We start from the raw sequence: 20,204 nt of genomic DNA, 5'->3' as shown, positions 1-20,204 counted from the left end.
TGGGTGCGATACCGGCCGCGGCGGTCGCATTTCAATGGAGACAAGATGCTAGAAGCCCGTGTTCTGTGCGATGTCACTGCACGTTAAGAACCTCAGGCGGTCAAAATTATCAGGAGCCCTTCACAGCGGCATCTCTCATAGCCTGAGTCGCTTTGGAACGTCAAATATCATTAAACCAAATCAAGTTTGCCTAAAAAGCCAGTTTCTTATCAGACAGGATGCCACTGAACGCATTTCGCTAAATAACTAGGCATTTAAAACTTAGTCGGAATCACATACACGCGTTTTTCTTGCTCAGGACACGCGTAGCTTTTATGCCCCCACACTGGATCCGCAGAGCAGCATGGACCAAGTAGGAAGCCGGACACTAACCTGCGAGAACACTCCAATGCGCGCTGTCAAAGAATTAAGGAGATCAAGAAGAACCTGAACAACTATGCCGCCAGATTTGCTTTTTTTTTTGTTGTTTTCCAACCATCGCAAATGTCACAACCCGCGTTTTGCTCCGCTTTTCCTAATCTGTATTTATTTAAGCCACACTCGAAAGGCACGCGAGATGTCGCACGCCATGTGGCTTATCCGCGATAAGCAAACCGCAACGTGTTTTCTGGGTGCGCCCCCCCCCCCCCCCCCATTTCATTCCCTGCCCCTCTTCATCCTTCACTGACGTGCGGTGGTCGTTGGCTTACGAACCAAGTTTTGTGATGCCTGCGTAGTAGTTCTTGTAGAACTCAAGATTCCTCTGACGATGCATGTAAATTACGCCGTATTCAAAGCATCTGTTGAAATTTATCAGGTGGAAGCAAAAAGTCATTTATGCTGCAGTTCCTGCCAGTGTAATCAGTAATTTTTATATAGCGTTATTTACTGCCCCTGGACATAAGGGGAGTTTGGAAGAAAAGAGAATCAGTAATTCTTCCCAAACATAAGATGAGGTACTGAAAATGCTAAGGAAATAAGAAATTCGCTGCTGACAGTGTTTTCGTACCGGCTAGCGGCGTGTGCATAGACGCGCCGTTACGGTGCTACGCAGAATGCTGGTTAAGCACGAAGTAGGCAGACAGCCGTGTCTGCCGTCATCCTTATTTTTGTCTTTCGATAAAACACTGAAAGAGTAATCATACTGGCCCGAGAGCTGTTGCCACTGTCAGAGATCTGGAAACTTCCGCGCGAACCTCAGCTTTGATTAACTAAAAAAGTGTACCACTCCTAGTAACTTACTAGGTTCATATTTACTACTTAATACACGGTTCTGTTGGCCTTCACTTTACAGCGTCCCTTTCTTTTTGTCCTCTTGCCCGCAGCGTACATTCCGTACCCGATACTCTATGGCGCTATCTTCGACTCATCATGCCTCGTCTGGGAGGATAAATGTGGCCGGCCGGGCGTATGCTGGATTTACGACGCGGACCGGCTGCGCTACACCTACCACGGCTTGTCTGTCGCCATTTTGCTCTCCGCAATACTCTTTGAGGTGGGGCTCGTCTACCACAGCGGCCGCTTGGCCGACTTCTACTCCGACACGACAACGAAGGCTTCGCAGAAGGACAAGCTAATCACTGCCGAAGCAGCAGCGGGTGACTCGGAGGCCGTTTGCCTAGTTGATGGCAGCGCGACTGAGAGGCCCGCGGGATGCGAGAAAACAGAAGATGGAGGAGGACAGGAAGACGAAGACCTGCTCAATGGCGAAGACCATCATGCCACGTGCGGGTGCTGTGCCCGGGATTCTAAAGACCAAACGTCGATATGCTAGCAACGTGAACGCCGACGTGCTAACATTGCGGGTGCTGTCTTCGCTTGTAAGTTTGAGCAGTTGCGAGCGTCTTTGTGCTTACACTGGCGTCAAAAGGATGGACAGTGACTCGAGACGCACGAATGTGTCATGGTCAAGCACACACTGTGCTACCAGATCGCTCATCTACCGTTTTTCTTGAGCGTGTGCCTGTTTATTTCTGGACATCAACAAAAAGTGCTGGAATCCATTTGCTCGGCTGGCCACAACGCTGGCGTTGGGGCCTGATGGCCGCATGCGATTGGCCTTCTTGATGATTCGCGATTGTGCAGTGACTTTTGGCGCTGCTTTCATACTGAGGCGAACAAACAATACGATTGAGCTGGACTGTGCTCTAGCGGCAGCAGGTGTTGACTTCGCTTGGTGAACTGCAGAGGACTATTCCGGTCCAATCATCTTGACGTAGCGTCAACAGTGCCAGTCTACCATGAGGACATGCTACTGCTTAGAGACACCATGCCCTGGCGCGTTGTCATGCACTCTGTACATCATCCTGTGTGCTAGTGGCTAAAAAATAACTGCAGGCCACAGTGCATAACTTTGCTTTATGAGCTTGGTTAGGAAATCTGTGATGATGATCGCCCCAAGGCACTTCATTGTATCTGTTATTCCAGTGCTGAGTATGTATCCGCAATAACACGTCGTGCATGTTAAGAAAATTGTTATTTCGGGTGCCAAAACTAGCCTGCTTTCAAATAGTTTACAGCTAGGAATGCAGCACAGCACAACTTAAGACACGAACGGAACAGTTATACGTTCTGTGCCTTAAAGCTTGAGTCTGTACGCCTAATGTACAAATTGCTGTTCTTGCTTGTGTTCTTAATGTATGTCGCATCACAGATTTACATATATTTAGGGAAGAAGAAAGCGACCGTAAAGCAGGCACATCGCGATCACTGTCGCTCTGCGTCTGTTCTGCCTAGGTGACCTGAAGGTAGGACTGACATTTTATAGTGATTGTTTGTTACAATCGGTTCTGCTGCACTGATACAATCCGCCTTATCGATTAGACAGCCTGCGAGATAGCCAGAATGGGCCACAATAATGCACACTACTGGCTGACAGGTCGTCTTGTACCGTATGAGAGGAAGATTCGCACATAAAGCATGCTGATCAGGCTGACGTAGAAATCAATGGATCAGGAGTAGAATGTCTGCAGCTAAGTGTTGAAACTGTGAAATGGTTCATTCCGCTACTGCTGCGGCAAAAGTCTATTTTCTTTCTCGTAACCACTCCATACCCAGAGCGGCTCCGCCAACGTCGAACGTGAAGTTCCTTTTATCGGGTCAAAATACGGCTTGTCCAGTGAACGGGTCAGCACCACTAATATTTCAGAGCTTGTGAAATGCACTCGCTCTATCTGCTCGTGCGCTTGAGCGGGCGCACTGTTGCCTTCGGCTAACGATTTAAAGCATCTTAACTGCCCGATTGATGAGAAATTAATGACGCATGAGCATTGGAAGTTTAGAAGAAACCTTATATTGTACGCCGCTATTCTGTTTCCAAAAGGAAGTGACGACAAAGGCATTAACGCAACGGGTGAAGCTTTGTTGCAATACATCTGAGTGCAATGCATTAGTCTGCGCATTTGATGCTAAACAAGCAATTTTACAGAAGCATCCATTTTTTTTAATACATGGCTCACGCTAGACTATAGTTAGGTCAGCTAAACTAAAATAACAAAGATACCTTCGAGTCATTATGTGCAGTTTTATTTTGGGAAGGGTATAGGAGAACAACCTTTTTCTTTCAGTCACCGGATGTTTCTATTACTATTCAATCCTTGTCCGGCAAACGGTTGTGCTGCCGCGAGCCGTGACGTTTTTGATGTGAAGGTTTTTGGAAGAACATTGTAGCTTCATCTGGCAGCAGGCGAAACCGGACGGACGCCATATCCTGGCAGCCACTTATTGTTTGCAACTGATTGCACTTTTGGCAATCTGTACAGGAAGCGTTCGCCACACTGTGTACGATGGGTCCCTATCTTTGCCTTGGAGTACTTGAAGTTTTTTTTTTGTAGCAATAGCTACATTACCCTAGCACTTCGAGCCTTAAGCGTGGCACCCCTTGAGCTGCGTGGCCTCTCTTGAGCTCCGTGGCGGCTCCGTGCCTGGCCACGTGGTGTGGAGAAGCTGCCGGCGGCGCGGCGCCGTGGCTGGTCACGTGGTGCGGAGAAGCTGCCGGCGGCGCGGCGCGCTGGCGAAACCGAGAGGGGGAGGGGGAGAGAGTGAATCCACGTCCAGGGACGAAGATGATGAAGGAGCGCCCAGCGAAACGGAGCGGCGAAAGACCGACTTTGCAATTCAACTGAGCGAGTTCCACTCGGCCAGATGTAGCTATTGCGTCACTCCAGGTTTAACCAGAGCTAAACCAGAGCCATTTTTTTTCGGGCTTGTCGGAGCGAGAAGGGTTTTGCTAAATCTCGGCCATATGTCGACATTGTTGCGGCTCACGCCAACTATTCCGAACCAGTGATGCGTGTTTGATGAGTATACGAAGATGGGGGACCATTCAAAGTATTCTTGTAACACAGAACGACACAAGACAACTAAAGAAGGTTGCAGCAATACATTGCAGCTGAATGTATGCAGTTTTCATGCCGGTCATTTTCCTTTAATAAAATTATTTTTCGGCATCTCTCAACGCACACCTAATTCTCAGGGAGATATTTCAACTGAAATATGGCACTTGGATGTTGCTTTGACTACAAGCGAACATATCTGACAAAAACAGCAAAACAAGCAATACTAAAACTTGTCATTTGGTGAAGTAGCAGTAAGGCGGAAGTCAAAAGACGCGGGCCCGTGCTGCGCTTACTTTCAAGACTACGACCCCCCCACCCCCTCGCCTTACCTCCTGCCGCTAAATTTCATAGTGAGCGTTTTTTTTTTGTTTTTTTTTTTTTGCAAAAGACCACTATGGGTTGTGAGATCTCGGCGCCCATTAAAGAACTCCAGGTTCATTCAATGATTCCAGGGGTCTCAATTAATCCGGATCTTTCCACTACGGTGCCTTTTTCTTCGTTGTTTTACTCCCTTCTACATGCCTTACCTCTGAGTAAATTTTCTTCTTCATAACTTTTCTCAAGGCACGGTTGAGGAACCCACCGAGAGTGAGACAGTTACTGCGCTTTTCCCTTCCTCACAACCAAATTTTCCGCCTCTTGTTTGAAGACAATATGGCGTGTTTTTCACCGTTTCTACTTGTATTACTTACCGTAAAGTGATCAGCATTATAACATACGCTTTCATTCGCTGCTTTATATGTGTCGTTTGCTTGTGTGTTTTTTTTACGTGAGATGTTACTACAACAAGCAATCTTGAAGTCGCACAAGTGCACTCTGCTGACATACCCATTAAGAACATCTGCTATTAGAGCGAACGGTTTCAAACGAAAAAACTAGGAAATTTTGTGATTTGGAGACTACTTGCTCGTCGCAGAGATGAGACTTCAGTGCTGGTGGGCGAGTAGTAGCACTTAACTAATGGGCTGTTGTTTTTATGACATTTTCGAATTCAGAAAACTGTGCTGCATTTAGTAAAAAAAAAATATGAATCGATTGGAATGCATCCGCTGTACACATTGAGTGACTGACGCTTTATTGCTGGCTCTCTGTATTGATGCTATCGCTAGAGTAAATTAACTTTTCTAAAACGTATGAACAGTACTGTTCCAACTATTTTATTAACACCGTCGCGTTGTGATATGCTTCCACATGCCTGTTCTTACAATAAAGGCCACAGGTTGGCATTCTTGTGATGCACTTTTGTAACTGTCTGAAACCTTTGCGCAAGAGATTTCAAGTACCAGAGCTTGTTCCGTCATCTCCCACTGTTTGTCTTTACTCATTTATTGTACCTTTTCTTTTCCATATAGTGAAATGAATAATTAAGTTTCCACCTGTCAGTTCTTCACCCTAAGAGTTAGCTAATTACCGCGCAAATTTATCATGGACGTAGAGAGTTTGGTATTTTCCCCGTATCAGTGCATTTGCACAGGCAGCCAGTTTTCCACAATGCGCCCCTCTTTGGACTGCTTTTTTGTCTGTTTTAGGTTTGTATTTTCAACTGTGATTCTTGCCTGGAAGACAAGCTAGAACACCTTAGGCTAGAAAGAAGACATTTCTCATTATCATACAAAAAACTATCCTCGGATGCCATAGACTTGAGCAGAATACAATCTAGCTCATTTCTATATCTTCAGATTTCAAACAAGATTAGTCCCACAAAACACACAGGCTAATGTCCTTAGTTCGGAGCACGCACCACGCTCTGTCATACCTTTTTGTAGCGAAAGCTACATTACGGTAGCATTTAGAGCCTTCAGCGTGGCGGCGGCGCCACGCTGTCACGTGATTGGTCACGTAGTGCGGAGCAACTGCCGGCGGCGCGGCGCCGTGGTTGATCACGTCGTTCGTCGCGTGGTTGGTCACGTGACCAAGTTCTACGCGGCCAGCTGTAGCTATCGCGTCACTCCAGGTTTAACCAGAGCTAAACCACCTCCAATTTTTTAAATAAAAAACCAGACTACAACGTTAACAGTGCCATATACCCGACACACGAGCAGTGGGAAGCGGCCTTGACCAGCGGCAACCTGCATGAACCAGCCTGGATCGTCCAGTTAGTCCGCAATGAGCAGCCGCAAACGGAGCCCCGGACTAGGGGCACCGATACCCCCACCTCCTGCAAATTCTTTGTTCGGCTGAATAAATCTTTTCTAATATTCTTGCCTCGATAGACATGCTCAGGTCATGTGTGTTCAGTTCTTCGCTTTTATTCGAATAAAAAAAAATAGCTGGCGGTTTAGCATTGGTAAGCACGAAATATTGCGTGAAAGCAGTTTTTTTCTGGTGGACACCACCGCCACGTACTTGAAAGCGCGATTGAGCTGCCTGCTGACCCAGGAAGCCAGTTAAGCGCGTCTTCAACTTTTTCATCGTCAATGTCAATTTGGCATTGATGTTTATATAGATATTTATTATATTTATATAGATATTCAACAGCCGGTGATCTCTTGAGCACAATGCCATGTACAGAATAACAATGTTGCAAAACTGTTCTGTTCTTGCTTTAATGGAGGACTAAGCAAACTTCAGTGACGGATTTGTCACGTCTAATTTGGTCAGTTACAGATTTAAACGAGATGTAAATAATGCAGTCATTTGTGATAAGCTTTATTAACATTACTGTGCATGGCTTTCATGATATCATTAACGCAAATAAGGAATAAAATTAGTCTGAGAACAGAACATTGTAGTACCCTTACGTTATCTGTAGGGTCTGGGAGCAGTACTTGTCAACTTGGACACGTTAATACCTGCTTTCAAGATAAGCCCTTATTAATTTGATAACTCTAGATCTGCTGTTTATTTCGATGGCGTAAAGTTTCTGCAGTGATTTATATTGTGGCGCTTTATCAAAATCGCCAGAGAAGAGTCATGACATGCACTAGGCAGCTGCGTCACAGTCGGCAAACCACGCCGAAAGTCATGCTTGGCGTCTGATAGCAGCTTGCTTTCTTTGAGAAATACAGTAAACTGCCGGCAGATAATATTTTTTTAATATTTTGCTGGTTGTTGGGGCCAAGGAAATTTGGCGGCAGTTGTAGACACACAGGGTATCAATTGTCTTGAATATGAGAATTATACGAGCACCCATCCAATATCTGACAAAAAAGAAAAAAACACTGCGCTAGCTAGACGTTGTATAAATTACAAACAAGTAATGTGAAATCCACTCTGTGTACCGGACCAAGAAAACTAAGAATTGGGACCATCCGCTTTTTTAGCATCAAGGTTAAACAGCGAGTAAAAACACACCTTCTTGCTATTCGGCAATTCATCTACTATACACATTGCACATTTAAAGAAAGCAACCGCAAACGACTAGTTTTATTCCCCTGTCACTTCGACGCCCCGTTTGCTTCTATTCACTGGATGCCGGCTGGTCATTCGATCATTCGATGTCGTGGACTGGTTTTCATAGTCTTCTGCTTCGGAGTATTTGCCGACAGGCCATTGTACGGCTGATTTCGCCTGTACATTTACACCACCACCGCACCGGGTCACTCAAGCTTGCGTCTTTCGTTCTTGTCCTCTTCCCACACGTACGTACGTACTATAGGGCAAAATGATAGTCTAGAACGCACGAACTGCGTGCTTCGGGCAGCTCTGGGCTACGCGTGCGACATCTAGCGATAACGCTTGGTTCAAGACGAGTTGTATGGGCGTGCACAATCAAACGGATATGTTTTCTGCTTCCTGGCTGCCGTGGCTTCGCCACCTCCTTTCGCCGTCAGAAGCGCGGTGTGCGGTGCTGACTGCGAGACTAAAACTAAGAGACTCTAAGGCCGCAATGCTTGGCTTCTTTTTTCGTGTGCGGAAGCTTTAGCGCGCAACATTTTATCGCGCCATGGTTCCGCCCATATGCATGATTATCGCGAGCCCGCGCATCAAGTTTTCGCACGTGCTTTTCAGCCTTCGGCGAGTACCGAAATAATCGTGTCTATTGTCCAAGGCATGCAGCATGGGAAGTATAGAGACGCGCAGACAACGCTTCCTACGAAGGAAACAGGTGGAAAACCCGCATCAAGCAGCGAATATACGGACAGCGCTATCGCAGTTTGAAGAGCTTCAAATGGGCCTAGTTGGTTTGTAATCTTCGACATTGTTATTGCGCTACTCAAGGTTTACACAGACAAGAACGACACATACAGGAAGTTGATAGTTTGCGTCCTTCCTGTATGTGTCGTTCTTGTCTGTGTAAACCTTGAGTAGCGCAATAACAATGTCGAAAACTATCAGTTTGGCCGCCCATGCTCACACCCGAGCTGCCTCGAACCAGGCGCTATGTCGTTCGCGTAGCGAAGAGTGATTCAGAGCACGCAGTCCAGGCGGTCTAGACGAGCTCTTTGCCCTGTGTACAGTGGTGAGCAGCCTTGTCTAGAGCTCGCCGACGGTGCTCTGCGGAGAAAGACAGCGCCACCTAACGTTAGGCTCCTGGTTTGAGTTTCCCGTGCGCATGCGCAGCGAAAATAAAGCGCTGCCTGCTCGCGGGCTCTCGGCCACATTTCCGCTCGGTGCTTGCGCTTCACACCGCCAGGGCCGCGCTCAATGGTATGTAACAGCGAACGGAAAACCAACGCGTTTCGCACGAATCACGAGGCGGCTAGGCAAGCAAGTGCAAGTGATATCGGGTGATCACGAGTTTCAAACACCCACCAGGCTGAGTGCGCGAGAATTGCGATTAGTTGGTTGTTTTATGTCTGGTTCCGTCGTATCCCTATAAGGTTACCACTTCACCAGCACGCACGATGCGTTGCAGGCGTATTGTTTGATGGCGTGTCTTTGCGCTGCGCTATCAGCTACAAATGGCATGGCATCTCGCATGCGTACAAATCTAGGAACTTGGATCCAGAAACGCGCGATCATCCGCTATCACTCGTGCTTGCTTGCTGGCCGTCTCGTTACACTCGTGAAACGCGGCGGCACAGCGACACCCTGGCCATCGTCAGAGCGTCACAAATGCAGGAAGCGCGGCCCAGGCGACCCAAAACTCAGTCGCAAGGCGGGGGCTGGACAAGGAAGCGATGAGCAGGCATCCGTCTGTTTTTGCTGCGCATGCGCACGGGACGCATTACTCAAACCCAAAGCCTAACGTTAGATGGGGCTGACTTGCTCCGCAGAGCACCGTCGGTGCGCTCTAGACAGGGCTGCTCACCACTGCACGTCACATGGTGGGTAACTAGCTTATCGTAGTTCAAATACCTGAACACTTTGTCTTGAGGCCCACGACTGCCTTAAAAAGTCGACCATAGCTGCTTTCTTGTTTTCTGAATTCTGAATGAATAGACCGCTGGCAACGTATAATCAGTGTTCTTTAGTTTCTTTGCATTTCTCAGAAGCCGCACCTTTTCATTCAAATAAAAAAAAACGTATTATCACTGGACGATGTTTGTTCCCTTTCTGCCCGAGCGGTGTATGCACTCAAGACTGTTTACTTTCATTCCCAGTTTCTTATTGGATAGTTAGGTCAAAATAGCATCCCTGAGGGGACCCACCGTTTTATTTTCACACTAATTGGTTCCATAGATAAACAAATTATTCCGTCGACTTCTACATTTAAGGTTATTCATTTTTTTATAGGAGGAATTCAGTCTGGTCATTCAGCATAGAAACCCTCACACAATTGTTCACTTTGTACGCTATCTGAGAAAGGAATAAGTTTCTCCTCAGCTGACGCCAACCTTCTGTTAGTTTCAGCAACGAGCATTCGTTTTCCCGCAGAGACTTAAGCTCATTTGACGACACATTTTGATTATTAATAATAGCTGCCAGTTGATAAAAAAATTTGGATGCCAGTGCTGTGGAAAGATTTTTATTATTAAGAATAGCTGCCAGTTGCTCAAAAATCTAGAGGCCAATGCTGTGGTTCATTTCTATTTCACAAATTAACAAAATAACCATAAAGCAAAATGAGTCAAAACAGCTTGCGACCCATTCACACAGCACCCTGCCAAAGGATCGCAACCGCACCCATAAAATCACTCTCAAGTCGAGACTACTAAATTTAATTTTCTACTAACCTGAGCAGAAAAGCCGAGCCAGGTTAGCCGCGTCCGCATCCTTTAGTTGCTCACTGAAGAAAAAGCATGAAGGGCGGTGCCGGTCGGCTCGGGTAATTACGGTGTTGCTCCGATGTGGCTCTGCAGGACAGGAAAATGTTCAAAATTCGAGGCATTTCTTTCAGTCCACGCGATATCACTTTCACCCAGTGAAGCAACTTGAACTTTTGAACGACTCTTGCAGATGGACGATAACTTTCCGTTGTTGAATTCTTCGAAGGTGATCTATTCATGGCAAGCAGTGAAAGCCTGCGCAAAAAAGACTAGCCGGGTTAGCCGCGTCCGCATCCCTTGGTTGCTTCCTTGCCCACTTATTCCGAGGAACAGTTATAAACGATAAACAATAACAAACTCAACTGTCGTCGTGAGCGTTTCAAAATGACACTTTTTCAGCGGTGCACAGAGTGCAACCTAATTTTTGCATGTACATTTCTTGAACTGTATGTGTGCATTATACTGCTGCAAGAAGGTCTTTCTTTTCTCTTCCATTTATCACCCCCGCCTTTTTCTTTCTTCTCCCCTTCACAACACCATTTATGCCCTGAGACAAGAAATCACGTTACCAAAAAAAAAAAAGAACACTACACCTTAGTGAACTCACGTAAATAGGCTAGTGTAAACATGCACAGACAGGCCGCCTTGTCATATATCTAAGCTTCACATGCAAAAAAAAAGCCAAAGCCTGTGATCCCTGGAATCAAGCAGAGAAACAAGCGACATTAATTTTGTTCTTTGCCAGCGCTGTGCTTCTTCGATCCCTTACATGCAGATAAGCCAGTGGCAACATTAGATCGAGGGTTTGCAGCCGCGGAGCAGTTCATTTGCGCACATAATAGAGAACCAAGGCCAATTTATGGTCCCCACCAATGATAACGAGCGAATACGGCTACTGAACAAACAGGCTTTCGCACCACGCGTGGAACTGTCGCATTATAGGAGCACTATCATATCAACTCACTTGCATACCTAATTGAGATTAAACGTTCCATGATGTCGCAGGACATCGTGTCTAGGTGCGCAGGCGCTGACATTGCCTGTATAAGGACACCCCGCACACGTAATCGTGAAACACTCGGCCGACTCGCGCCAGGAAGCTAAGTCCGTTCGTTCCAACGCAACATGGCGCCAACTCCGTCTAGAGAGGCGTTCAATCTTCCGGCCCCGCCGGACTTCCTCGCGGAAGTGCTTCGGGACCTACGAGGCTACCAGCCTCCCAGTGACGTCAGTGGTGTCAACGACGCGAGCCACGAGTACCGTCTGCTCATCGTGCTCCGGGCGCTACAGGATATTCAGATGGCTCTGGACGTGTTGCAGGCCAATCAGGAGCTTGCGCTGGATCAGCTAGGACAGAAGATTGTCTTCCTGGAGAGCATTGTAGCAGGCATAGTGCACAGGGAGTACATCGACCGATAGACCGCGGTACCTTCATCCATACATTCAGCTCCTCACTGGTTCCGCTCACGTTTTCATCATGCCCTGGGGAAGCGTTCAGGACAGGAGACGGCCCGTATACCCACTAGCTACATTGCGCAGGAAGGTTGCGACGACTTGGTTCTCGCTGTGGACACTAGGCCTGCAATACGCCCCCAGGGGTAAGACCCCTGTCCCTTTTGGCGTTCAGGATTTATGACAACTGTTGAAGTCATGACAGCAAAGTGTTTGCCTTCCCGACGTCCCGCCTTAACAGAAGCAATGCATTAAGGAATCATCGATGGACTTACCTTCATTCTTCGGAACGACGCTTACAGCCTGCAGTGTGGGTGCGTGGTGCTGTGGATGGTTTACTGGCGGTGGTAGTTTCATAATCTCTGTACGAACACTCTTTTTAAACAGCAAAAAAAATCCATGTAGTACTGGAATGCCATGTTCAGCGACTACGTTTAACTTGCTGCTGTTTGTTAGCTTTCGTTCGTGTTACGTATGCGGGATTGACGAATGCACTGTGGATGCAGGACACTCGGCAGGCCCTGGTGTGCCGCCTTTTTGAGCATCGAGGCGCTCTTTTTGACACGCAGTTACGTACTTGGAAGCGCCCACAGATATGCAGCTATGCATGCCAAATGGCCTCTTCGGCTCCTCACCAATGGGTGCCGAAATTTTTCAAGATCGTGTTGCTATCTGGTTAAATTCTAGATGGGAGGTGACATGGTATGTCTTTTATACCACGAAGCGACAAGACTCTCTGCGCTGTCTAAATCTTCACAGCGCACATAGAGTTGCAAAATGCGTCTGTTTTTCTTAAGTTCTGTTGTCACCCATCGCCGTAATCATAATCTGTGTTTTCTTGTACATAGTCTTCAGTGCATTGCATGCATTACTGCGTTTTCCGTATTGCGCCTGCTATCATTCATTTTGTTAGGGGTTTTCGCGTCCATTGTCGCCTAATCTCTTGTCACTATGTGCACTTGTCGCTTGTTTCGTTGTTTTCGCAGCGCGGACGGTTTTACTCTTCCAAGAATAAAGCGACCTCACATGCTTTTTTGCTTTGCTTATCTCACTGCGACACTGTGGAGTATGTGGCTTATGCACAACCGATCGTACTCGTAGATTTTGCCACCTGAGTCAACGCCCTGCAATTCGCTTGCCATCAGAAGCCTGGAACATGCTTCTACCATGAGGGGCACATATCGCACCAACGCTTACCGGCACATAAACAGGTGACCATGCCAGCCTACTTTCTTCATTGTGGGTGGTACATCGCGCTATCCATACTTCTCCTTTCTTGCAGCCCGGATTCCAGTTGATGTTGCAGTTGGTGACTGAATTTCATTTCGGTGCCGTGGCACCAAAATGAAACGCACCTGCGCACGACCGCCATGCATTGATTGGACATGTGGATGAACGTTTTCGTCTGCCAGCGTCCGACCCTTGAAATGCCTGCATCATTATTTTACGCCATCATGCACAGAATACTGCATGTGAGCCGAGATTCCAGGTGGTGACAGTGCAATCAAGCTATAAATGGGCCTCGCGCCGGCTTCGCAGTCACTGGACACGGCAGCATCGGACGCATGCACAATGCTAATCGGTTCAAGCCCATCCTAGACTTGATAAACTCTGTACTCGACAGAAAATTTGCCCCGCTGTCTTTTGGTTAGGGCCGTATTACGTTGCTGCCCAAACCATGCGCAGATGGGCGATGCCCTTCGAATTGGCGTTCAATCACCGTTTTCAGTGCAGAATATAAGATCCTGACAGCGTTACTCGTAAAACGTATTAACCCCTTTCTCCAGCAGCTTATGAGCCCATTCCAATCATCGTCCATTCATGGCCGCAAAATTTTCACCCCTCTGACACTTGTTCGTGACCTGGTAGCATACACACAGACGCTTGCGCCGCAACAGGCTTCATAGTTAGCCTCGACCAGGAGAAAGCCTTCGACCGGTTGTCGCACCAATACCTGATGGCGGTTCTGAAATGTTCCAACTTTCCACACAGCATCACTGAAGTTCTCAATCGTATCTACTGACGCACAACAGCCGATGTCTTCCTCAACTGGGTAGCAACGCCTCGCTTCACGGTGATGCGAAGCGTCAGGCAAGGCTGCCCGCTATCTCGAGTACACTTCGTGCTGTCCTTTGATCGGTTGTTGCGACGCATGGAAGACGCCAGTCCGGTGCGCGGAATTCCGATGCCGGACTCCGCGCAGGCCAAGCTGATAGCTTACGCGGATGACGTCACGCTTCTACTAGGCGACGCAGATAGCTTGGTGAGTTTGGGCAGATATGTGCCGAGTACACCGGACAGTCCGAGGGGCCACCTCAACGCCGGCAAAAAGTAGTGTTACGCGTAGGTGAACTTCCAAGCTCGGTGCCGGACGAACTTGCCTGCGTCGATCATGTACACTAGGCGTCACGTTCTTAGCAGTTGGTGTTTCGCCACGCATCTGGCAACACATTGTAGCCACTATAGGACAGCAGGTAGCCGCAGTCAGAGTACGGCCCTTTCCATTGCGTGAGCGGGCTTACTTTGTTAATTAAAATTGAGCTTCACCGGAAGCTATGGTTCGTGACCCTTATTGTTCTGCCGCCCTCTTCAGTGGTTCGTACTCTCAACACGGTTATATTTGGTTGTCTTTGGGAGTACAAGACTGAGCTTGTATCTAGCGCCCATCTCCGCATTGCGAGAGACCAGGATGATTGGAGTATACCTCGTGCCTCGTAACGTTTTGTCGTCTGCTATGCACAAAATGGGTAGCCTGAGGCGGCAGAACACGGCCTGCGAGACCAATTAGACAATAATTTGGCAGTAACACTGAAAATATTTTCTTTTTAGCGCAGCGGGCTTTGCCTCTCCTTTACGACCTCCTCTTTATAAAAAATCAGCAAGCACAAACTGGCTATAAAACGACAATTGACGTTACACATTTTACGTTTGTGTACAAAAGTGGCTGCTCTGCTCAGTTATTTATTTCATCACTTCTTCTGTGGCCCATCAGCTTAAGTTTTCGTTGCTGCAGGAAGATTTGTATTCCTTGTATTTTCATCACAGCTCAATCACGTAGAAGTTGTCACCGTTGTAGTTCGGCTTGGAGTTGCCGTAGCGGATCTTCCGGCGATCGACCTTAGCAGCGTTCCACTGGTCGTACACCTGGATATGAGAGAGTAGTTGAGTAAGAGAAGCCATATGCAGCCAGAATGAGATTTTGACTGCAGCAGATATCTTAGTAACACAACACAGGTCCTGTAGCTGAGGAAGTTATAATAGGATGCGCATTAGAGACTCTGATTCGCAGCATGCGAAATCAAGGACAGCGCTGCTTGCTCAAACTTAACAGTACATAGTTTGTGTCCCACCTGTCATGTATAACTTCGCTATTTTTTTTTTATAATTCCGCATAAACAACATATTCGCGGTCGTAACATATAGCATACATTTATCACAAGAGTTTCTTGTGGCACTGAGGTGTACGTGAAGAAACCGGTGTGTCATTAAGGTTGCCTTGGGCCAGTATTACACAAAGAACAGTGGTTCTGGGAAAGGGAAAATAAAACTTGATGAATGCTCAATCCTCTTAATTGGCGATTTAAATACGGAGCATATGTCCTTTTGCCACTTTCATTTTTATTTTGATGTGCAGTGGTTATTCAATGCCAAGGCTGTCCGAGATCTGGTTGAGGGGATGCGCTGTGTTTCACCTCATAATTGTGCGAGAAAAGAAAACAGAGAAAAAAAAGAACGAGGAGTAACAGATATGAACATTAGCTTTAAATTCGATAACTCAAAAAACAAGCACGGAACGTTCGACTGAAAGTATCAAGAGATACAGAAGTTAGCACCCTGTAAACCAACAACGCTATGATGCTATTGCTTCTTTTTTATTATTTAAGGGGCAACCTGGGCATTGATGCTTTATCTTCATTGTAAGCTGGTTTTGTCGCGAACCCTAACTGAGCTCATAAGTAGATTGGTGCCTTGCTTCAATGCCCAGCTAAAATTGCATGATTTTTTTTTTTTGGAATTCGCTCTGAATAAGTTTTCAGCTAAAGATACGCCAGTCGGAGCCAGATCGGAATGTAGAAAGGCAGGAAGGCGAGTGACCAAGGCACCGAAAGCAGACTGCTCATGGGGCGCCCTCCATGGGGTCCGCCAGAGAAGGAAATTAGTGATACGCGCAAACGGCTGCCGTCGGTGAGGAATTACTACTCCCCCCAGCCTGCCATTGTTCGCTAAACAATGGCATCGAACACTGTAAATAGAAAAAGTGTATAACCGCGTTCATTGGGAAGTTACGCGAACCGGGTCGTAATCTTTCGCGAACAAACAGCAGGCCAGTCGCGCAGCATTTATCAGATAACGCATCCTGCCTTGTGTCCGTGGCTATAGTTAAAATAGAGGGGCAAAGAAAACAGAACTCCTCCACAGCGCGGATGAGTTGCACTGACGCCACAAAAGCCGAAATACTGGAGACCACGAACGCGGTTCAAACCTGCGCTCTTAGCTAATCGTCTTAATGCGACCTTCTACGCCGGACAGTGTGGAAGTTAGGCGTCGACCGCCAAGTGGTCACTTCTGATGTCACTTCCCTGTCAAAAACACAATAAAAAATTTCATTCGTCCGAAAACATTTTTGCAGCACTTTTGGCCATGAACTCGTGGTAACTATAGAATTTTTTGTAGTATTGTGCTGTTTCTTGTAGCGACATAGCAGAAAAACACTTCAGTGAAAATTCTGGAGACACTTAGGCTCCGCCGTAAGAGTATGACGCGATGAGGTTACTAGGCCCTTTCGGTGTCCTGGAGTTCTCTTTGTATATCAGTTCGCAGACATGCAAGGAGAATTGTCTTTATTTTTCTGTTTTTATTTTTATGTGTTCATTTTTCTTGCCTAATTTTAATTTATTGCTTTTGATTTTATTTTTATTTATTATTAACATTCTTTATTCTATTCTTAACTAATTTTTTCATTGCACACAAGGCACAGAATGCACCCTTTCAACGAAGACCAACGATCGTGCCTAGATGGCCTTGGGATAGCGTGTCTGACTCCCCCAACTGCTCCAATTTTCTTTCCATCGCAGTTCATTTAGTCTGTATGCTTACATGTTCTAATGACGTTTGAGCAATGCCGCGACCGTGGAATAGCCAGCTTTCTAATGTTTTATCCACTTTTCAAGTCCGCCGCTTCACGTGCGACGTAGCCATCTTTTCGACCAATGCGGATTTTTCGCTCACTGCAATGCCCACGCCGGATTCTATGCAGAACGGGACCCTTACAGCTCTGGTTTTAAAATACTGCACTACAAGAGAAAAATACAAGAGAGCCGAAAAAAACTGTTGTTACGACAAAATTTTTCCTCATAATTTGGGCAATGTTTTCTGATGTTTATTACGACTGCTTTGAAACACACCTATAAATGACTTGAACGTGATTGCACTAGCGTCAAGATTGTCGACCAAGCCTAGCTTGCACACCCACTGCACATCGTAACAAGTTAGTGATAATTGAGTAAGTTGGCCGAACAAGCATTTACTCGTCCGCAGTCAACCAGCATGATGATGATGAATTTTTATGGCGCAAGGGCGTCTATGGCCAAAGAGCGCCTTGGCACAAGGTATTTTTCGATTACTCAAGGTGGGGTCCAATACCCATTTTCCAAGCATTTCAGCCCTTTTTAGCAGAGCACCAGGCCAGGGGAAAGCTTGTACCCATTGTATCACCGGTGGGTACCCGGCGGCACTGGGGATCGAACCCGGCACCTCCCGCATGCGAGGCGGATGCTCTACCACTTGGCTACCGCTGCGGTCAACCAGCATGATCTCAGCGCTGCCATCTATGCGTTCTTACGGCGACAAGCTTCGCACTTACCCAGATGCCGTCAGAAGCACAGGACTCGAAGATGGCCGCGTGTCCCCGGTACTTGGCGCCGTCCAGGAAGGTGGCAATGGCCGTCCAGCGCGGGATGCTGCCGCAGTTGCTTCGCACGTGCTTACCGCGACGCCAGCTGTGCGTGCTGTACTGGCGCATTCCGGAGCACTTCTCTTTGACCAGGGCCACGCACTCCTTGCCGTCAACGCCGATCACCCAGTTGCCCTTCAGGGACTCCGGGTTTGAGCAGCTGATTGCCTGGCTGCCTGCGATCAACGATGGCACACTCTAAGCCAAAAGCGCGTAGTATGGGACTAACTGCAGTGTTCATACCATGTGGCGAGCAGTCAGCAAGCACGAAGTCTAACTGTGCTGTTGATCGCTTTTCATTCAGTTTCCGAGACAGCATATGCTTGGGCTTTTAAAAAAGCTTGTAGTTCCACAACTATCCGTTGTTGAAATACAGTTACTCTCCCCGGATTACCTGTCTGCCACTTTTTAGCCCTTGTGGCCCAGAGTGTATGTCGAGATGCGGTGTATGGTTGGGCATGGAATGTGAGGTTTAGCTATCGTCCTGAAGCTAATCGATGGGGCAGTTAAGTTTGCAGATATAATACAATTCGGCTTGGCGTAATCCTACTACTGACATCCTGCGGAATTTTAGACCACCCGATCGTTCAAGAAAGATACAGTCGCCGTGAGAAAACACCTTTCCAAAAATCTGTCACAGTCAGCTCCGTCCAGCAAGCTGCTTTCTCTCGTGTTACGGAGAAATTCTTTCTTGCTCTGCGTGCCGAGGGCAGGAAAATAGTTTGCCAGATTTTACGAACGTGCAAAGCTAACTGGAGAATGCTGTGACGCTTGCAATAAGCGGCGAAAAAGAAAAAAGAAATGCTGAAGTCGTCGTTTACGCTGCTTGTTTTGAGAAGCACGTTATTTTCGCGGTTTGTTATACGCCCCACAAAAGCAGCCGCAAATGAGGAAATGAGCTGTAACAGAAAGCGTTACTATACCAGTACAGATAAAGGAAGTTTGGTTTGAATAACGCGCTACACACTAGCAAAACGACAACTGAAACGGAGGGCACAGGACACAGGTTTGAGTTGTCGTTTTGTTAGTGTGTAGCGCGTTATTCAAACCGAATATACAACCAGCTAGCCCACATTGCTGCCTTGCTTACGCTTAAAGGAAGTCTCCTCTAAGAAATATTTTTTGTAACGGTACAAACCCAGGCAACGCTCCACATTTTTGGCCCAAAACGCCTAGCTGCTCACCTCGTAGGATCAGTAGATTGCAGAACACAACGACCGAATTCGTTCATTGCAACATGACTCGTAGTTGCTAAGATGAGCGTATGCTTGAAATGAAAATTCGGGATGACGAATAATGCGTTAGCTATGTTGGTGCGCGTTTAGGATCATTATAACGCGCTGGGGCCTTGGCACACGCACTTCCCTTTTGTGTGCTCTACGAAAAAAAGATGCGAGTGTTCGCTTCCGAACTGAGCGCTCCAAGCTTGCAAAGTTATATTAGATTCTAATGAGTAGGAAGCTGAAATTATTTATTAACAGCGCAGTAAAAAGCTATAGTTGTATGGCGTTTTTCAGACCTTTTATCGCCTTCTGTCTCAAATGCAGCATTATATTCAGAGCGCTTATGCAGAAACAAAGCTACTGTTATGACGATATCAAAATAATTTGGATTTTCTGCATCGCGTAAGGGTACTTCTCACGAGCACCTCAATTCTCTTAAACAGCAACATCTACGTTTTTGCACAGGAAAAATACACTGAGAAACGATTCAATCATAAGATTAGGTAATACCAGGAGTAGCGCACATGAGTTTATGGCTGGAAGCTTTAAAACCTGTTTTAAACAATGAACTCATCTTCTTCGCTTCGGTCTGTTCTTTTGAAAAACGTCGTATTGTCTCAAGTATACGTAAAAGAAGCAAAAGGGAAGCAGACAAGAGTAATAACATGTTTTTCGACAGACAGAGTGGCACAAAATGAATAATTGACTTCGTGCTAGTCAACACGCTTATCGACGGAACATCAATACCCATTGATATGCTTTCTCGGCAAGTTATTCGTTTTCCTTTGTACCGCACCATCTGTCCGTCACCATTCAATTAAGCGTCCTGTGATTGCAAAAAGTTACGAAAACTACGCCTGGTTCTGTCAATCCAGCGCGATAAAGTGATTTGCTAAAGAACAGCAAACGGTTAGCTCAACTTACCCACGGCCATGCCGAGTACCAGGAGAGCGGCGCAGATCACGAAACCCTTCATCTTTGATGTCTGGCGTGCTCCGCACCTGAGCTCGTCTGGAAGATGAAGCTGTCTGTGGCCGGGCAGGCGTTTATAGGGCCGGCTTATCTATGCGGGGTTTTCCATCAAGACTGACGTGCGCACGCCAAGGCGCATTTCTCAACAGCGCGGATATTTTTCGCAACCCAGACATCTCTCACCCTCTATCATTGA

The 20,204-nt window shown here is 46.9% G+C and overlaps 2 protein-coding genes across 2 annotated transcripts in view; one reads left to right on the top strand and one right to left on the bottom strand.

Annotated features, from left to right (window-relative positions):
- The window catches only part of LOC144125411 (solute carrier organic anion transporter family member 2A1-like), a 47,588-nt gene extending 42,037 nt beyond the window's left edge, over positions 1–5,551 (top strand). The window contains exon 9 of the mRNA XM_077658779.1: positions 1,305–5,551. Within this exon, the coding sequence (XP_077514905.1) occupies positions 1,305–1,753 (449 nt within the window). The 3' untranslated portion in view covers positions 1,754–5,551. The remainder of the gene's footprint in view (positions 1–1,304) is intronic.
- Positions 5,552–14,780: 9,229 nt separating this feature from the next.
- On the bottom strand, positions 14,781–20,117 carry LOC144125410 (domesticated amidase effector 2-like). The gene is made up of 3 exons (XM_077658778.1): positions 19,961–20,117; positions 17,724–17,989; positions 14,781–15,004 (listed from the first exon to the last, which is right to left on the bottom strand). Exons 1-3 carry the CDS (start codon positions 20,010–20,012, stop codon positions 14,900–14,902), a joined length of 423 nt encoding a protein of 140 aa, XP_077514904.1. The 5' UTR covers positions 20,013–20,117; the 3' UTR covers positions 14,781–14,899.
- Between the last annotated feature and the right edge of the window lie 87 nt (positions 20,118–20,204).

Source organism: Amblyomma americanum, chromosome 3, assembly GCF_052857255.1.
Source record: "Amblyomma americanum isolate KBUSLIRL-KWMA chromosome 3, ASM5285725v1, whole genome shotgun sequence".
In the NCBI taxonomy this organism is placed as follows: Eukaryota; Metazoa; Arthropoda; class Arachnida; order Ixodida; family Ixodidae; genus Amblyomma; species Amblyomma americanum.
The sequence above is the reverse complement of the archived record's forward strand: the minus strand, read 5'-3'. Positions and strand labels throughout refer to the sequence as shown.